The sequence below is a fragment of the Blennius ocellaris genome (assembly GCF_963422515.1).
Source record: "Blennius ocellaris genome assembly, chromosome: 3".
Taxonomy (NCBI): Eukaryota; Metazoa; Chordata; class Actinopteri; order Blenniiformes; family Blenniidae; genus Blennius; species Blennius ocellaris.
In genome coordinates this window covers 22908710-22925659 of record NC_137652.1, presented here as the reverse complement: position 1 = coordinate 22925659, position 16950 = coordinate 22908710, and the positions used below count along the sequence as shown (strand labels likewise).

The 16950-nt window shown below is 41.8% G+C and overlaps 1 protein-coding gene across 2 annotated transcripts in view; it reads right to left on the bottom strand.

Moving 5' to 3' along the window:
• Positions 1-13349, bottom strand: part of neurl1aa (neuralized E3 ubiquitin protein ligase 1Aa) — a gene marked incomplete at its 3' end in the record, with an annotated part of 43763 nt that extends 30414 nt beyond the window's left edge. For both annotated transcript variants that reach the window (XM_080521094.1, XM_080521095.1), the window contains exon 1: positions 13221-13349. In XM_080521094.1, coding sequence (XP_080377220.1) covers positions 13221-13254 — 34 coding nt within the window. In that variant the 5' untranslated portion in view covers positions 13255-13349. The remainder of the gene's footprint in view (positions 1-13220) is intronic.
• Positions 13350-16950: the final 3601 nt, after the last annotated feature.

Genomic DNA, 16950 nt, shown 5'->3' with positions numbered 1-16950 from the left:
TCGAGCTGAAGAGGCGCAGCTGCCGTGGAGGCAAACGGACTACGTGTGAATTCATGTTCCTTAGCAACCCCGTCGTGTCTAAAGGTCCCGATCGGCTCCAGCGTGCAGCCGCCAGCGAGGACACAGCAGATGCCTTTTGTTTATTCAGACACAACAAAATGATATTTATAGCCTCGGATTGGAGGGTTTCTTTTGCCACACGTTTGTGTGTGTGTGTGTGTGTGTGTGCGTGCGTGCGTGCGTGTTTCACTCAAAATCTATTCAACGCTAATGTGAAGGATCCATTTACACAGGGTGGGTTTTGTGAAGAGGGCAGGAGGGGGGGGGGGGGGGGGGGGGTTGTTTTCGAAGGATGGGGGAGGTTGGAGTCGAAAGATGGAGGTGAAAATGAATGTTATTGTCATTAATCTGGCTTTCAAACGTGGCTCAAAACAAACGAGGGAAGTGAATCGTCTGCCTCATTTCATCTGAAGCTTTAATCATAATGCAGAGATCAATTCTTTCCCTCCACTGTGGTGAACATAACTCATTTTACCATCTATATCCACTAACAACACGTCTTTAATGAGTTCTGCAGGTCTGTGCAGATAAAAAAAAGAAACGGATCCTGTGAGTCATTTGGCTCAGTTACTAAGATTTGCTGATAGTTAACCCTTTATTGGCCAACTGGCTATTTATGGTTACATCATGTCCACATAAGTTAGCAACAGTCACAGAACAAATGGTAAGAAGAAGGGTTTCTAGGACAAGTGGAAAAACAGGGAGAGATGCAAATAAAATGAGCTCCAAACAGAGCTGAGAGATGTTAAAAAAAAGGTAAAAACAGCAGATTTTAAATCACATGTACCCACGAAATGTCCTCATCAAACTTGTATTGTGCCTCAAAGACAAGTACCTCAAAGCTACTTTCTTGCAAATATCACAATACACAGTAAATCAGAAATACTCAGGCAACAGTTCTGATACTGTTACAGGAATTAGTTGTCACGTCAGCATTTGCATTAGCAGAGCTGTAGGCAGTCAGCCTAGTGAAGTTACATCAGCTAGTGTGAGGAAGATGCTCCATAAACTGGGTGTTAGCGCATCTTGACAGATTCACAATTGAATCACAAAAAGCAGTAACAACAACTCAGAAGAAATATCAACACGCAGACAGTTCTAAATATGTTAAGCTCAGTGGGGGCATGCCAGGGAGCCGCCCTGCCTGAGATCAAGAAGAATTTTATTTATAAAATAAAATATGGTCATATACTATAATTCTGTCAAAATATGTTTATGGCAACAAACAAACACTGGGCCCTGAATTGTATTTGTTTCATTTTCTATAGATTAATCTTAAATAAAAGATAAAACTTGATTTCTCTCTGTCGTAGTGTGTGTGAGAGCAGCCTGTGGCACTGCAGAAAGGACACCCGAGGAGGAGGGGTTTAGTAGCGATCTCGCCAATTACTAATTAACACCAGAGTGACTAACATAGAATTAAACTAATCAGCATCATTTCATGTCTGAAACTTGGGGCGCCATTTCAATCGTCCTTGGCCAGACCTGCTTAGTGATTGGCTTAAAGTCAGTTCTGGTTTGTTCTTGCGTGTTTCTGCAAGATGTTGAGTTGAAGACAACATGTGGCGAGTCTCTGCTTATTTACTCTGGTACATCCCTTCAAATTTACTCATTTGAAGGGAGAAATTTGTCTGAAAAGCTGCAGGTCAAGTTCCCCTTTCTCCATTATAGTTGTCTTAAATGCATACAAACAGAAATACTTTTGGAATTTTGTGAATGTGTCTCAATTTGTTAATGTATATAAATGTTTAGATATGCTCATATTTATTAATGACTGAAAATCGAGTTTAGAGTTTAAAAAAGGCACCCAGTATATTTTGCAATTATTTTATTGAAGTTTCTTTTAAAGCATTCTAAAATGCTAAAAGGTGAGAGGACATACAACAGAATCGACAAAATGAATCATCCCTCAGGCACTTTGATCATAAATGATTTTGAAATAATAATGAGTTACTACATTGTTGTAAAATAAGTTCAGTGCCACACGTTTCTGATGTCATGTTGTCAACAAGTCAGAAAACTGCAATGTTCTCGTACAAATGTGAAGAAAATAACACGTTGCATCCGCACAGAATAAATACTCGACTTCCTCGACTTCTCATCTCTCACCACTCGAAAACTCATTTCCAGTCACAGCTGGAAGGTGTTTTCGGCAGGTATAGAACCATCACCTACCCTCACACTACACAGACGTGTTGCTGGAAGGTACATTTGCTACCTAACAGTGGAAAATGTCCCTCATGAATTGATGGACATTGGAATGTGTATCCATAACCGTTAATTCCTCTAAATGCTGGAGTTGCCCTGCAGGCTCATGAAATAGGTAGAACACCTCGTGCTGATTCTCCTCTAAAGTGTGGAGTCAGAGGAGAAAATGAATGCTGTGGGATAACTTCCTGATGCTTACACGTCCTCGCCCTCACCACACTGTCAAAGCAGACCTCCTGGTTTGTTCTTTTTCCCCACTCAGACAGACTTTAGCAACACATCAACACCGACACGGCTCCATATGTTGTTTTGCCTCCCGGCTACAGTCTGTCTGAACATGGCCCTCGGAGTCTGTGTCAGCAAAACGCCGGCTTTCTACAAATTTAGGCTGAAAATGGTCTCTTAGCTGTTCTTTAGTTTAGGATTCGACACGTCCCCCTCGGGCCTGTGTTGTAGTTTGAAGATTTCAAGCACACCAAAGCTGCCGCAAGCCTCTCAGCTTGTCTTGGTCCCCTCACAAACACAAATCCGGGAGTATCATCGTGTCCCGCGAGCCGTCGACGTGACCCCTCAATGTACACGGCTCCTGTTAACCTCTGGTAAAGTCTGCATTGTGCACACAGTGTTTATGCATGTGTTGTCTGGGGGAAAGAAGCTTTAACAGTTTTGCAGGAGCCATTGAGCCAAAGGTCATGGATGTTTTATTATGAGCAAACAGGGCAAAACGTCTACAGAGGTCTTTATCCCACTAATAACCGGCACAGGCACGGCAGCGCCCAATCCCTCATCACAATACGCACGCTTGTGTGCAGTTAATACCTGTCATACTCCAGTGAGCATCTCTGTGGAGCAGTAAGCTAATCTCACTCTGTCTCATCTGGCTGATGGTGCCGAGCAAGAGGCGGCCTGCACGAGTGGCTGTGTGTGTGTGTGTGTGTGTGTGTGTGTGTGTGTGTGTGTGTGTGTGTGTGTGTGTGTGTGTGTGTGTGTGTGTGTGTGTGTGTGTGTGTGTGTGTGTGTGTGTGTGTGTGTGTGTGTGTGTGTGTGTGTGTGAGGACTTCCATTTCTATCTTTGTGGGGTCTGAAAACTACTACACTTGTGAGGTCCGACCACCATGCTGGAACAAAGAATGCAGGGCGCCATTCACAGCGACATGTATTTGAAGGTTGAGATGTGGCTTTGGAGCTCAGGTTACCATAAGGTCAAAGTGAGGGTTAGTCGCGCGGTTGTGATGGTTGAGGTCAATTTGAGGGCCAAGGCATCATCATGACAGCAGCAGGGAGAGGGGGGGGGGGGACATCTTGAATTTCTTTATGGGGTCCAAAAAACTGGGAACATACTATATTTATGGGGCCCAAAATGGAAAACCCTCGACAGGTGAAGTTTTTGGTTAGGGTCATGAAAAATACATCACATCAAAGGGAAGTTCATCACAAAGATCCAGTCTCAGTTTATTTCTCACTTTTTGGTCCCAAAAACTTAACCTACAGTTAGCAAGCAGATCTCCCAAATTGGGATCCAAAATACAGGACTCAAGTGACATTTAGGGGCCAAAGGTTTAGGCTTTGAGTTGAGAAGGTTGAATTTCAAGTCCTATATGTCCAAGCCAAACAATGTTTTGCATTTCTCTCTTTTTTGTGAGGCTCAAAAACCGGCAATACACAATACTTTGGGGGTCTATCTAACCCTTTGGGGCCCACAATACAGGGTTAGGGTCCCACTTGAGCTTTAGACTTTTAGCAAAGCCTCAGTGGTAGATAGACACATGGAAATCATTTATGTCAATATATATACAAGTGTTGTACAAGTGTTGTATTTATTTATTTTGGAGCCAAAAACTGGAAGCACACACAATTTGTGGAACCCCTGCTGCAGAGGCTCACACCAGATTACTAGTAGGCAGTTTTACAGTTCAAATCATTAAGGTTTTTGACTGATGGGTATGATATTCGGGTTAAGTCCTATGCCAATATCGCAAGAGTAAAAATGTCCATAAGAAAGCCTAGAAGGGGAGACGTATCTGTTATTTAAGAGAAAGGGTCTCCAGACACTTTAGTCCCTCTCGTGACTAACGCCTACGGTTAGGGGGCAGGAATCCATTACGTCAATGGGAATGCCCCACAAAGATAGTGCAACGAGGCTGTGTATATGTGTGTTTGAGTTTGTCCGCCAGTGTTAAATGTTTTTTTGTATTTTTTAACTTGTGTGGCCGTTACTCTCCAAGCATCAGCTAAGTGGTTTAATGTGCAAATAGGATTTTATGGGTAGCGGAAATACTATTCAAATATTTGCTCAGGAGGTAAATCACTTCCTGTGTGCAGCGAGCGAGCAACTCTAAAAGCTACTTTGTTAATTAAATGCCCTCATGAGGTTACAGTAAAGATGTACTCCACCATATGGAATGGCAGGGCGTAAAACATCAGCATATCGTATTCCATGGATCTCTTTTGTTGGCCGTCTGTTGTTCACGGCGACGAACCTCACCCACGTGTCTCCCAGGTACAAGCAAACAAACCCTGACTGGTGTTTTAAAGACACGGCTGACCCACTTCTCCATCGCGACGCCTAACTTTAGCACCGTGGAATCACATTAAGTCTGCAGCGCTCTTTCATTAAGCTGAGCTTCGCCGGTGCTTAGGAAACACAGGTAGCCCACATGCTAACCCCCTCTCCCTGCACCGGTTGCTAAGTAAAGCCCGGCTGAAAGCTCATCCTGGGAGACTTAAGACAAAACACAAACACACACCCGCAGACACTATCTGTGTGGATTCATGATCGCACCTTAAAGCTTTAAGCCATAGAGAGCCACAGGGATGACGTATGTTTTGTGGATTAGCCCCAGAGTTAGCATCATTCTTGTTGCACAGCTTTTTATAGAGTGGGCTCGGTAGTTCACGCTCCCTAAACATTTGGTTCTGCAAGCTCATTTTGTATAGCTTTCTTTAATGAGCTTTTTAGCTGAAGTTCAATCTCCAGACATAAAAGTTTATGATGGGTTAGACATCCAATACCTCCAAAAAAACTTCTTCTTTATATGACCTCAACAACTTACAAAATAATGTAGATTTCAATGGCAGCACAGATACGTAAAAGAACAAAAACCACAAATATATACAAAATCTGAAGCCTTATTTGGTTACTGCTTGTAACATGCAAAAAAATAATAAAAATGTTTTCAGAAATGTCATGTGTTTCTGATGAAGAGGGAAGCGCTCCATTACTTAGCAATTGAATTAACTGCTAATTTTGAACAAGCTGACAATGCATGACAAATGGTCATGCATAAAATACTTGTTCACAGAGGTCAGGACCCCAACTGAATTTGTGCCTGCTCAGAGTTTGTCAAATTATATTAGTGTAAAACAGACCAGTGCTTTTATTTTGAATGCTCTTGCATCTATATGTTAAGATAGTATGTGCGTATTATCTTCACTGTAATGGTTTGGTAAAGCCATTTTAAGAGGGAAATTGGGGAGGGGTTTGCAGACTGACATGAACAGCTACAGAAAGAAATGACAAAGGCATGAATCATCTCATTTTTTCGAAAAATGTGTACAACGTTTCAGCTCCACTTCTTGAGTGGACCCATTGACAGTCTCGTTTACAATGCTGCCATCCGGCGTGGAAGACAACGACAACGTCGTCATGATGTTTACATTGCAGTGCCTGAATGATGTATTCAGTTCCACTGACTCATGTAACAGCAACTGTGGAATGAATCACGCGATAATAGCCTTGATTAATCATGCACACGTTATCAGCTCGGCTTCAGAGCTCCAGCTCCGGTTGGAGAGCATCACTGCCTGTCAGCGAGCATCCACACAGTTCACAGGGTGTTACATTTCCTCGCCTTACTCATCGCTGGAGGCCTTCACATGTGTGACATCTGCTGCACAAGTTGGGGCAGAGAGTGTGAAACCCAAGTAACCAAAGTGACTGATAGTAACTGGAGCAGCTGCTCTACCTGAGGACAGGTTATATAGGCATCACTCATCAGGAGGCAACAAAGAGGGCAACGATGTGCGTGAGCAATGTGTAGATTCATCTCAGTGCATCGCTCAATGATGGTGGTGTTGGTTTTAATGGTGCTAATCATGGTAATGGTGGTATTGATGCTGATGTTGATAACAGTCGAAATGGTGAAAATGGGGGTATTGGTGGTAATGTGGTAATAATGATAATGGTGCTAATGGTGGTATGAGTGGTAACAGTGATTATTTTGAAATTGATGGTAATGGCGGTAATCGTGGTAGCGGTTGTGCCGGTGCTAATCAGTGAATGCAGTGTGAGAGTCAGTGGTTGGTGGTGGTCGGAGGGGCCGACGGTGGAGATTGGCACCCTCACTTTCGTCAGTCTGGCCCAGGGCAGCTGTGGCTACATATGTAGCTTACCACCAAGTATGGAGTGAATGAATAATGCAATGTAAAGCGTATTTGAGTGTCCTGAAAAGCCATGCATTATTATTATTATTATTATTATCAATAATAATAATAATAATAATAACAATCCTGACAATAGTGCTAATGGTGGTACAAGTACCAATGGTGGTAATTGCCCTAACCCATTCAATGGTGGTAGGCTGGATTAACGAGGCAACAGTAATCTAGTATTTCAAAGTATTCCGTATGGAGTAGCTCAGACAGGCCAACCACAGGCTCACAATCACACTGAAATAGAATGCTGCCGAGCTCATGAGTCACTGGGAGGTGTGAATGAACCAATTCCCAGTGGGAAAAAAATGCACGGTAAATGCAGTTATACTGGGGAATTTCCACTGGGAAAGTGGGAGGTTCAAAGACAAGGCATGCCATCATGTAACCCTGCTCCATTGTTCTTATAGCAAATAAAAACAGTGGTTGAACTAATAGCATAGAAATCAATAATTTAAAAAGAAAACTAAAGCAAGAAAAACTGTCTTTTGGAAAATATATCGACTGGAAAAGGAAGTCTGTTGGCTTTGTCACTCTGTACTTCCACTGTGTTTATCTGCAGGCTTCAAGAACCAGACTGACACTTATCCATCAATAATTCACAGTGTGTGGACCTGGCGGTGAAAGGTGAGATGCAGGATGTGATGAAGTCCGGCCCGCCCATCTCCCCGCTGTTGCCTCATTCTCTTTGCAAGCGTATTACAGAACAGCCATCAATAAATGATAATGTCACCTGAGGGGGGAACACAATGAGTGGAGAGCAAGCCCATGGAGGGGCAAAATAATGTGCAGAGGATATTGACGGAAATCTGGAGAGGTTCTATTCACCATTATTGGAAGTCATTATGTGGGCGGAGCAGCGAAGGTGACCTGTCAGGAGATTGAGGCGACGGATGCACACATAACCACTGTTGGAAATTTGTCATTAGCAAGTTGAATGTTACTTTAATACCACCTTATAGATCATAGAGCATATTCCTCCCACTAGCTGGTGTAACGTCAGTTGCAGGTTACAGACCACTGCAGGCTGCCTTCAGACAGAAGAAGTATCAGTTGGATGACAGACACCCTTAACAACCATCTGACCCTGACACATGTTCCTGTCACCTCGTAGCAACAGTCCAGCCTGATTAAAGCTGTCTGACCGGGTCTCACTCCGAGAGGCACACGGAAGTCAACACAAGCGTGAAGAGGAAGAAGAATCAGGAAGTTTTTGGAGTTGGCTGGTGCTTCCTCCCACACTCCAATCAACTATGTCACAGCATTTAGCAAGACAACTTACTCGCGCAGTTCTCGTGTATTTCTGAATGTTGACAAGCTATGTTTGCATGACTGCAGCAAAATACTTTATATACTGGTAATTCTGACACAAAGCCTTGGTTCAACAGTTAGACCTTTGGGTTACCACAGACTAATATTAGACCAGCAAGGACAAATACAGACCACCATAGGCCAGAATCCAAAACAATAAACGCTATAAACGAACAAGCATTAATATAATAGAGACCAGCAGACCAATATAGACCGGTATTACTCAGCACAAACTTGCATTTAACCAACATTGACCACTATTAGGTAATAATAGGGCAACATAAACAACCAAACAACTATCATAGACCAGCATTACACCACAAACAACCAAAGCAGTCCATCATAGGCCAGCATCAGTCTAAACAAGACCAGTATAAACCAGCATTAGACCAAGATAGATCACCATGAATGAGAATTGACCAGCATAGAGAAGCATAGATTTTCATTGTTCTGCATGCACCAGCATCAGAGCAACATGGACAAGAATAAGCGCCGGACTACTGTAGACCAGCATACGCTTGCAATACACCAAAATAGACCGGTATTCGGCAACAATAGACTGCCATAAACCAGCAAAGAGTTCGACCCATACAGACCAATATAGAGTAGCGTGAGACCCAACCAATGTAGACCAGCATTACATCATCGTACGACAAGAATAGACCAGTATTAGAAGAATATGTACAACAATATGTAACGGGCATTAGGCCATCATGCATGAGCACAGGTGATCACAATAATGGAAAACAACAAAACCCAGCCTGATACTGATACAGAGCAGCAACAGTTGGAGAGAAGTAAAAAAGTGTTGAGGAAGAAGAAAGAAGAAGTATGTTCAGTGTTGACTGCTGCGTCCTCGCATGCTATATTAAACCACCCACAGCCTTTATTTAGCATTAAATAGCCCGAGGCAGATCCCATGACGTTACCGAGACTCAATGTGATTCTGAGAACTTCAGGAATCTTTGCTTTGTTTTATGGCGCCTGTCTCGCTCGGCATTAACTTTGCATCGGGAACCGAATCCAATTCACAGCGAGAGGAGCCAGACGCTGGGTGGAATCAGACACAGCAGACTCTGGCCCACTTTCAGTCAATCGGGAGCAGAGAAGTGGAGCTCCCACACACTCCACACACTCAATTATGCAACCGCCTGAGTGAAGAGCGTTCGGATGAGCTCCGGTGCTCCAACACCTGAGAACAACGGCCCGCAGAGCTGCACTTTTTAGAAAGCATAATCCCCGCTTTCCCTCGTTCTCATGCCAACATGGAAACACTAAGAACAGACGCAGAGTTCTGGGTGAGAGATTTCAGTTTGGTACTGCTTATTTCTCAGCCAGCTGCGTTTAAATAGTAAGAAAAGTGCAGCTATAGAAGAAATTATTCCTGGAAGGGTTCAGATAAGACTGTCTGGCTTCGTAAATTTAGCTTTTTAAATCCAGAGACAATCGGATGCTTGATATCAATGGATGCAGGTCGTCAAAGCAACAGCAGACTTTAATATTGAATCTAGTTCAACCTCCTCTTCCTCCTCCTCCTCCTCCTCCTCCTCATGTGGGAGGAATACTTTAGATATAAGATAATCTAACAAGAATAAGTCAGCATTCATCTTTTTTGATCTTCAAATTTTTTGTCCACAGATTAAATGAATCGTGATCTTCGTTGTCACTGTGACTGTACAATGAATGTTAAACAGCTGCAGTTGTTCCTCAGAGAAACCCAACACAGTAACAGAAAAGTGGTAAAATGCGACTGGAAACTAAACGGCGTGCCAAAGTATAAACAAAAAGTCGGCAAAAATTAAACAGCAAAAAGTCAACAAAGTGTAAAGATGTTGAATGGAATCAACTCCTTCAATGTTATAACATCAAAATATTGTCAAAACATTTCCTATAGCTGGAAAACAAAGCTGGAGAGGTCCGCAGCCAAAATATTTTCAATTTCATGATAAAGAAATATAAAAAAATTACAATGAATGTGCCCTTTAGAAAAATAGCTAAGTGTGTTCAAATGTAGCCGTCAGCTCGCAGAGAATTTCAGTGTCAATATCAGCGAACGAGAAGCAAATAAAAGCAGTCAGAGCTCACGCAAGAAAAAACAACATGTAACTACTACACAAACATGAGCAAACTCACTTTGTTCCATTGTCTTGGAACAGTCAGGAAATAACCTTCTAACAGGCTAACAATGGTGCAGTGTGTTAGTGACACTATTCAACACTTTTGTTCGGAAACAAAGACGGGCAAGATTTAAGTTATCTAATGTCTGATTTTTTTTTTTTAAGAAAATCTTTTGTATCATCTAATAATTACAACACACATTATCATATTGAAAACAAGAGCTTAAAGGTACAATATGTTCGATTTAAACAATACCACATCTGTATGCTGGGTGGCGCCCATGAGGCGTTTGTTTTCTTATAATTGATTGTTATTATGTTACAGTTAATAAACATTTTGACACTAAGAGCCTAAAAACTAATCTGGAGAAATGATATTATAACACATAATTGGACTCACATAGTAAAAGATATGACAAACATTTCCCATTTCTGAATTACAAAGAGCCAATGTGTTGACTTCTGTCCAAACAGGAGATTTTATAGATTGAAAAGAAAAAGCAGCCCAGTGAAGATTTTGTTAGATTTTTTTTTTTTTAATGCCAGCTAGGTCTCATTACAAGGGAATAATAAAAGTCCAGTATCTATAAATAACAGTGAAATACAATTTTGACATCATTCTTGTTTCTTAAAAAAAAAAAAATAATAATAATAATAATAAAAAAAAAAATAAAATAAAAAAAAAAATATATATATATATATATATATATATTTTTTTTTTTTTACATGAATATTTTTCTTTCTTTTTTGAGGGGTGTGTTAAATATAATCAAATAATAACAGTTTTAAATATGACACATTTTCAGTTTTTTAAATACTAGAATAAATACTTAACTAAATAATAATTAGTATTGTTAGTTTGTTTAGTCTATGTTATATTATGATTCATTTAGTTTTCACACATATGTATAATTTGTCCGTCCTCTTTAATGCATCTTTTAAAAGTGTGTGTAATAGATAGTGTGAAATATTCATAAACACATTGTTAAATGATAGGATTTTTAAAAGCGAGAAAATATCAAGATCTTTCTTAAAGCTAAATTGTATAAATAAGTGATAGTCCATGACATGTATGAATATCAAATGATCTGCTGTAAAATATTGTAATAATATTACAGACATTTTTGGTTACAGATTATAGAGATTATTTTTTAAATGTTTTGTTGTTGTGAAAACTAATGAATTATATCATTGAGTTTGATGTGACTGAATGATTTTCCTCTGCTGTGATAAATTGGCGCCGATATTCCTGCGCAGGGCGCTTGACCTTGATCCCGGAGAAAAGAAGCTCTCCTGCTGTCTCTCTCTGTCTCAGTCCGTCCCTCTGTAATCCGAGGGGATCAATGCAGCTTCTTTAATTAGAACCTTTCAGAACCACCAGGAGCTGAAACTCCACCTCTCCCACAGAGAAACACAAAGGAAGTAGACACTTTCATTTTGAGCCGTTTGACGACAAACGAGCCCGAGGCACAACTGTCTTGATGTCAGAGTAAACACAACAGAGGAAGAGTGAGAGTAACTCATTACAAATACTTATATTACTGTAATAAACTCCTATTGAGTATGTGTAATTTAAAACTTTTTGAAGGTTCATCATTTTACACACAATCATGGAGGGTGAAAGTAACTAAATACAAATAGATACTGCATTTCATTACATATTGTGTTTAATTAATTATAAATTAACTGTGCTTTTTCCACCTCATATTCATATGCCAATCAAACATCCAATGGCTAAAAGGTAACTCATAATCTAAGGTGTGTTAGAGAGTATTTTAAATTTCTTCCTTTGCAAAAACAGTACTTTTACTTCTTATCCTTGGCCACTTTTTTGTACAAGAGTGATTTCAGCATTGTAACACTAGTAACTCATATTTAGTGACGAATACTGTATTTCTTTGATGATTACTGTTACAGTAAACTAGATTACATACATGAGTATACTTCAAGTAATATAACTAGTTATATTTTGATAATAGTGTACCTCTTCCACCTGATTACCAACATTAATGAAGTATTAAATCCTCCAACAGTTACGTAACTAATACTTTCTGTATTTTTTCAGATCCCTTTGAAAAAGCAGTACTTTTACTTTCTATTTCTCACTTCTTCCAAGTAAACTACACACATACTCGCATGATATTGTGAGTTCACTAATTCACTAATATTCAGAGTATTTTTGAGTATTCGTAACTTCATCACAGTAAAATGTTTTGTCTTATCTGAGTACAATTTAAGTAGTGCAACTGTAGTTTGCAGTAGATACAAATTCACTTGTACTTTATCCACCTGGTTTCCAACAAGGCAATAAATCATCCTACAGTTGAAAAGAACTACCCCCCCCCCCCCCCCGGGAATTTTTTTCAGATTGTTTTGAAACCCTCAGTACTTTTACTTTTTATTCCCACTTATTTACAGTAAACTACTTTATTTACTATTAAGTAACTAAATCTTACTTGTACTTGTAATTCTTCGCTTTGCTGTGGTAAACTGCATTGCATATAATGAGTTTGTGAGCCAAAAAAACAAAAAGTAACTAACACTGAGTAGTTTTTAAAAATTTGACTTTTTAATGATTTTCTTCGTGAAAGCCTTACTTGTACTTCTTATTCCTTGCATGCTCACTTTAATTTATATCTTGCCCCATCTAAGTAATCTTTAGGAAGTACTTTTACTCGAGTACTTGAGCCTACACTCGGACTCGAACCCTTGTCCCTCGTCACCGGCTTCATCTCAACACAATGGAGGATCAATTCATGGATTTCCCCGAAGCAAAGCTGCACGCCCCTGTGCGCGTTTTAACTTTCCCGCACGCGCGCACGGACACGGAACAGGTCCTGGTTCGTGCGTGCGGAGGCGGTGACATCCTGCTCGTGCGTTAAAATCAAACGAATAGAGCCGCGCGCCTGAAGAGGCTTTATTCTAATGAGCGGAGTGACGTCACAGCAAGAGGATAAACAGAGGCGATGAAGGCACCTGAAGCACGAGCGAGAAAGAAATACAAAAAAAATAGCACGCGCACCCGCACAACAAAGGTGATACAGGTGACATTCAAGCAGCAACGCGGACACGGAGAAACGCGTCTTTTCTTACCGTAAAATGAATTCCGCGTGATCTGCCCTCCCATCGCTGGTCGTTAGCCCCAGCTCCGTGTCTGCTTTATTATCGCCTGAGTGTGATTATTCGGATGCGCTCGTGCCACAGCCCGGTGCTCGTGACATGACCGCAGCCTATTGCCTCTCTCCTCCACATGCATGCAAACGCTGGAAAGACGCACAAACACACACACACACACACACACACACGCTCTCTCTCTTTTTCTCTCTCATACACACACACACATACACACACACACGTCCGTGAAGGAAACTCCCCCCACAGGCCGCCTCATTCAGTGAGCCGCTCTCTCCGCCTCCGGACCCGCATTTACATAGAGGGCGGGGACTGCGCGCGGGAAGGAGCGTGTATCACGCTCCCAGCGCCGCACCGTGCGGAGACTGAGAAAGGGCGGATCCAGGGAATCTCCAGGAAGGGGGCACAGAGGGGACCAAACCTGCAGTGCCGCCCGAAAGTTTCATGAAATTCACTGCAGTGAGCCATCAGTGGGGAAATGGATCGAATCCCTCATGTAAATTTAATCCATGGGCATGGACGGCGTGTTGGATGAGGATCCGCTCCTCCTTCTGTCTCCTTTCTAAAACAAACATAACCCGAGTGCTGTAGGACCAGACTCATGACTTTCACCTCTCAGCCCCTCAAAATCTTGCTGCGTCTGCTTCCTCTGATTCGCAGGGTTAGCTTTGTTTTTTTTTTACTACTCAGAATACATTGTGCACTACATCACTTCCTCTCCACCTGTCCTCTCACCCCGCCTGCTCCAAAGACTGTTTGCAAACGAACCGAGGCCCACGTTTTTACAAGGGTCAGCGATCACTTGTTAGCTCCGGTTCAGAGCTCGTGGGCGTGTTCACGTCGTCCAAACGAAACGGTTTTTCCGTGAAGAGAACTGTGGTCCGGATCAAATGGGGGGGAATATGAACACGCCCTGAGACTTGTGTCTTTGGATACTCTTGTCTTGGTGTTGGCCCGAGGCTCGGTTGAGGTGGTCTTGATTACCTCGCTACATAAAACCACTGAATTTAACACATTTTACTCATAGTTTGGTTAATTACAAATGGCAGACACGGGGTAAAGCTCCAGAAAGCTTTTGTACATTAAAAATGTCTCCTTTCAAACGACAAAATAATCCGCTTAACAATCCATTTTCCCTTCGTACTGTATCCTGCCGTGGTGATCGATGGAGTGACTCCCTCTCTCCATCTCTCCGTCTGAGTCGGAGGCTAAGTATGGATCCAGAGCTGCAGGGAGCAAGTGCTCACATTCTTTACTCTCAGCACTCACCGTCTCACCTTCCTTTCATGCTTCCTTAACGTGCCTCGGGCCCCTGGCAGACGGAGTGGGTCGTCCCCCCCCCCCCCCCCCCCCACCCTCACCCCACGCCCCGGAGTCAGCCCCCCACCCCCCCACCCGCTCGAGCTGTCATCACATCTCCAGGGTGACCTATCTCTCCCGGTCTGCGTCTCGGGCGTTCACTCAGATAAAGGCACCGAGGTTAGAGAGGTAAACGAGATGAAATGATGACATAATGAGCACTTTTCCTGGCATCATTTTTTTTTTCTTGATCGTTTTACCGAAAAAAAAAATGCTCATACTTAGAGAGAAAAACAAGTATCAAATTACCCAAAGGTCCCTAAGTGCCTGCACTGGGATTGTTCTGAAGGTGAGATAAGAAAAAAAAAAACTAAACTCTGATTACCTTCGCAAACAACAAACTCACACTATGCTATCCAATATAGAAATACATTTCTACATGAGAAAAAGCTTCAAGAGATTCAGGTTCAAATGTTAAAAAGTTAAAAAGTTTCACTGGTGGTATTAAACTGTGGGGGGGGGGGGACCATGACATTTTTTCTTACTATCTCAACAACACACACACACGGACACAACGTGAACATCGTTCAAGTGTTTATAACACCAGTGAACTAAAACATGCTTTTTAATTTCAAAAGGAGAGGACAAGCGAGTCTTCCTGCTGAGTCGCTGTGAAACACGAGTGTGAATGAAGCCCCAGAAAGAGGATGCACACACTGCTTTGTGCAATCACACCTTAAAGTGGGTGTGGCCAAGACCAGATGATATATGTAATGATTACATTGGTGATATTTGGTAAGAGAATAAAAGAGATTTAGCCCAGTTTGTGTGGGATTAAACAATCTGAGGGGAGGCGGAGCTCAGCCTCACTTAGCTTTTCTACTCACTATTTTACTGGGAAATAAGATAATATGGGCAATTTTTTTCAAATAGTTAGTCAAAGTCAGTTTTGTTTTATAGCAATCACATATTTTTTTAGAGGGTCATCAGATTTATTGAATTCATTTTTCATTTTTCACAATGCCAGGTGTATTATTGGTACAGAAATCTGCTGAATTTAATCAGGTCAACAGATAACATTGACCACCTGGTTTACTCCATATTAAGCTGGAACCAGCTATAAAAGAAACACTAACAAGCGTCTCCCTGGAGATGACATCAGCGCTATTGCAGTTTGTCACCTGATGGACACGAGAGGTGAGCACGAACAGGAAGAAACTGCACAACTTCCACTTCCTCTAAGGAAAGTCCAGGAGCTGCTGGCCAAAGCGCCGCGAGGACATCCTTCCTCTCCGCGCTACCTTCAGCTTCCTGTTTGCAGAAAGCAGCCGCGGCTCAGTCAGCCTTAACCTCTGAACCAGAGCGTGGCCTGCAGGCCTCTCCGAGAACATCTCAGAGTCTGTACATAAAACCGTGTTGCATAACGCGGTTGGGTAACCGGTGGCAGCGCACGGTTCAGCTGGTATTCTTAGAAGGACTCGCAGCTTCAGATATAGGATCCTTTCTTCTGTCAGCTCACAGGCTTCATGCTTTACGTGGTGCTAACTGCAGCCATGTTTACTGAGCCTGAAGAGACCAGGTCGGATCTGAGGTGTTGTAAAGTCATCTAAGCTAATATCACTTCTTTCACCATTAACACACCGATAACTGATCACTATCAAGAAAAGAGCAGTGTGGTTAATAACATTTCATTGACCTGTTAGGTCTGTCTGTACGATGATCTGCTGTTTCACTGTCCTGCTCAAGATGCAATCTTTAATTTCTATTTGAAAGTTTTAACTTTTTTTTGGACAGTTTTATTTTTTTCTTCTTTTCATAGTTATTGTGCGTTTGGTGTAATGACCAAAAAGCAGTTAATTTTTGTTATATGAATATAATCATAAAGAATCCATCCATCCATCCATCCACCCGTTTCTGCCATTTCAGTATAAACGGATATCGTTTTCAAAATGTTGCCGTGTCCACTTGAAACCTTTCTGAAACAAAAACACAATGGTTTAAATAGAGCCTTAAGACACTTCAACATATGGATGCTTGGGGGATTGAGCCTACAACAGATGATTGAGAGACAACCCCCTCTATCAAGTGATCCACCCCTTTAATGCACTAAAAACCCTGACAACCTGCACAAGATCTCACTCATGGTCTTAAAGGGGATGATCATATATTAGTCTGGTTTGTGGTTATTGACTGAGGAGCATTTCCAGGGGCACGTCCGAATTGTCCTTCCTTATCTCCTCCTTATCTATGGACTTTACCTTAACCCCCTGGATGACGTCACAGGGTTAAGGAAAGGTGTTAGAAAGCTTCCTAAAGGAGTTAGCGAAAGGCGATCATGTTAGTGTGGCAGTTGGACCGCACTTTCACTAAGTGAGGTCATAATAATCCTACG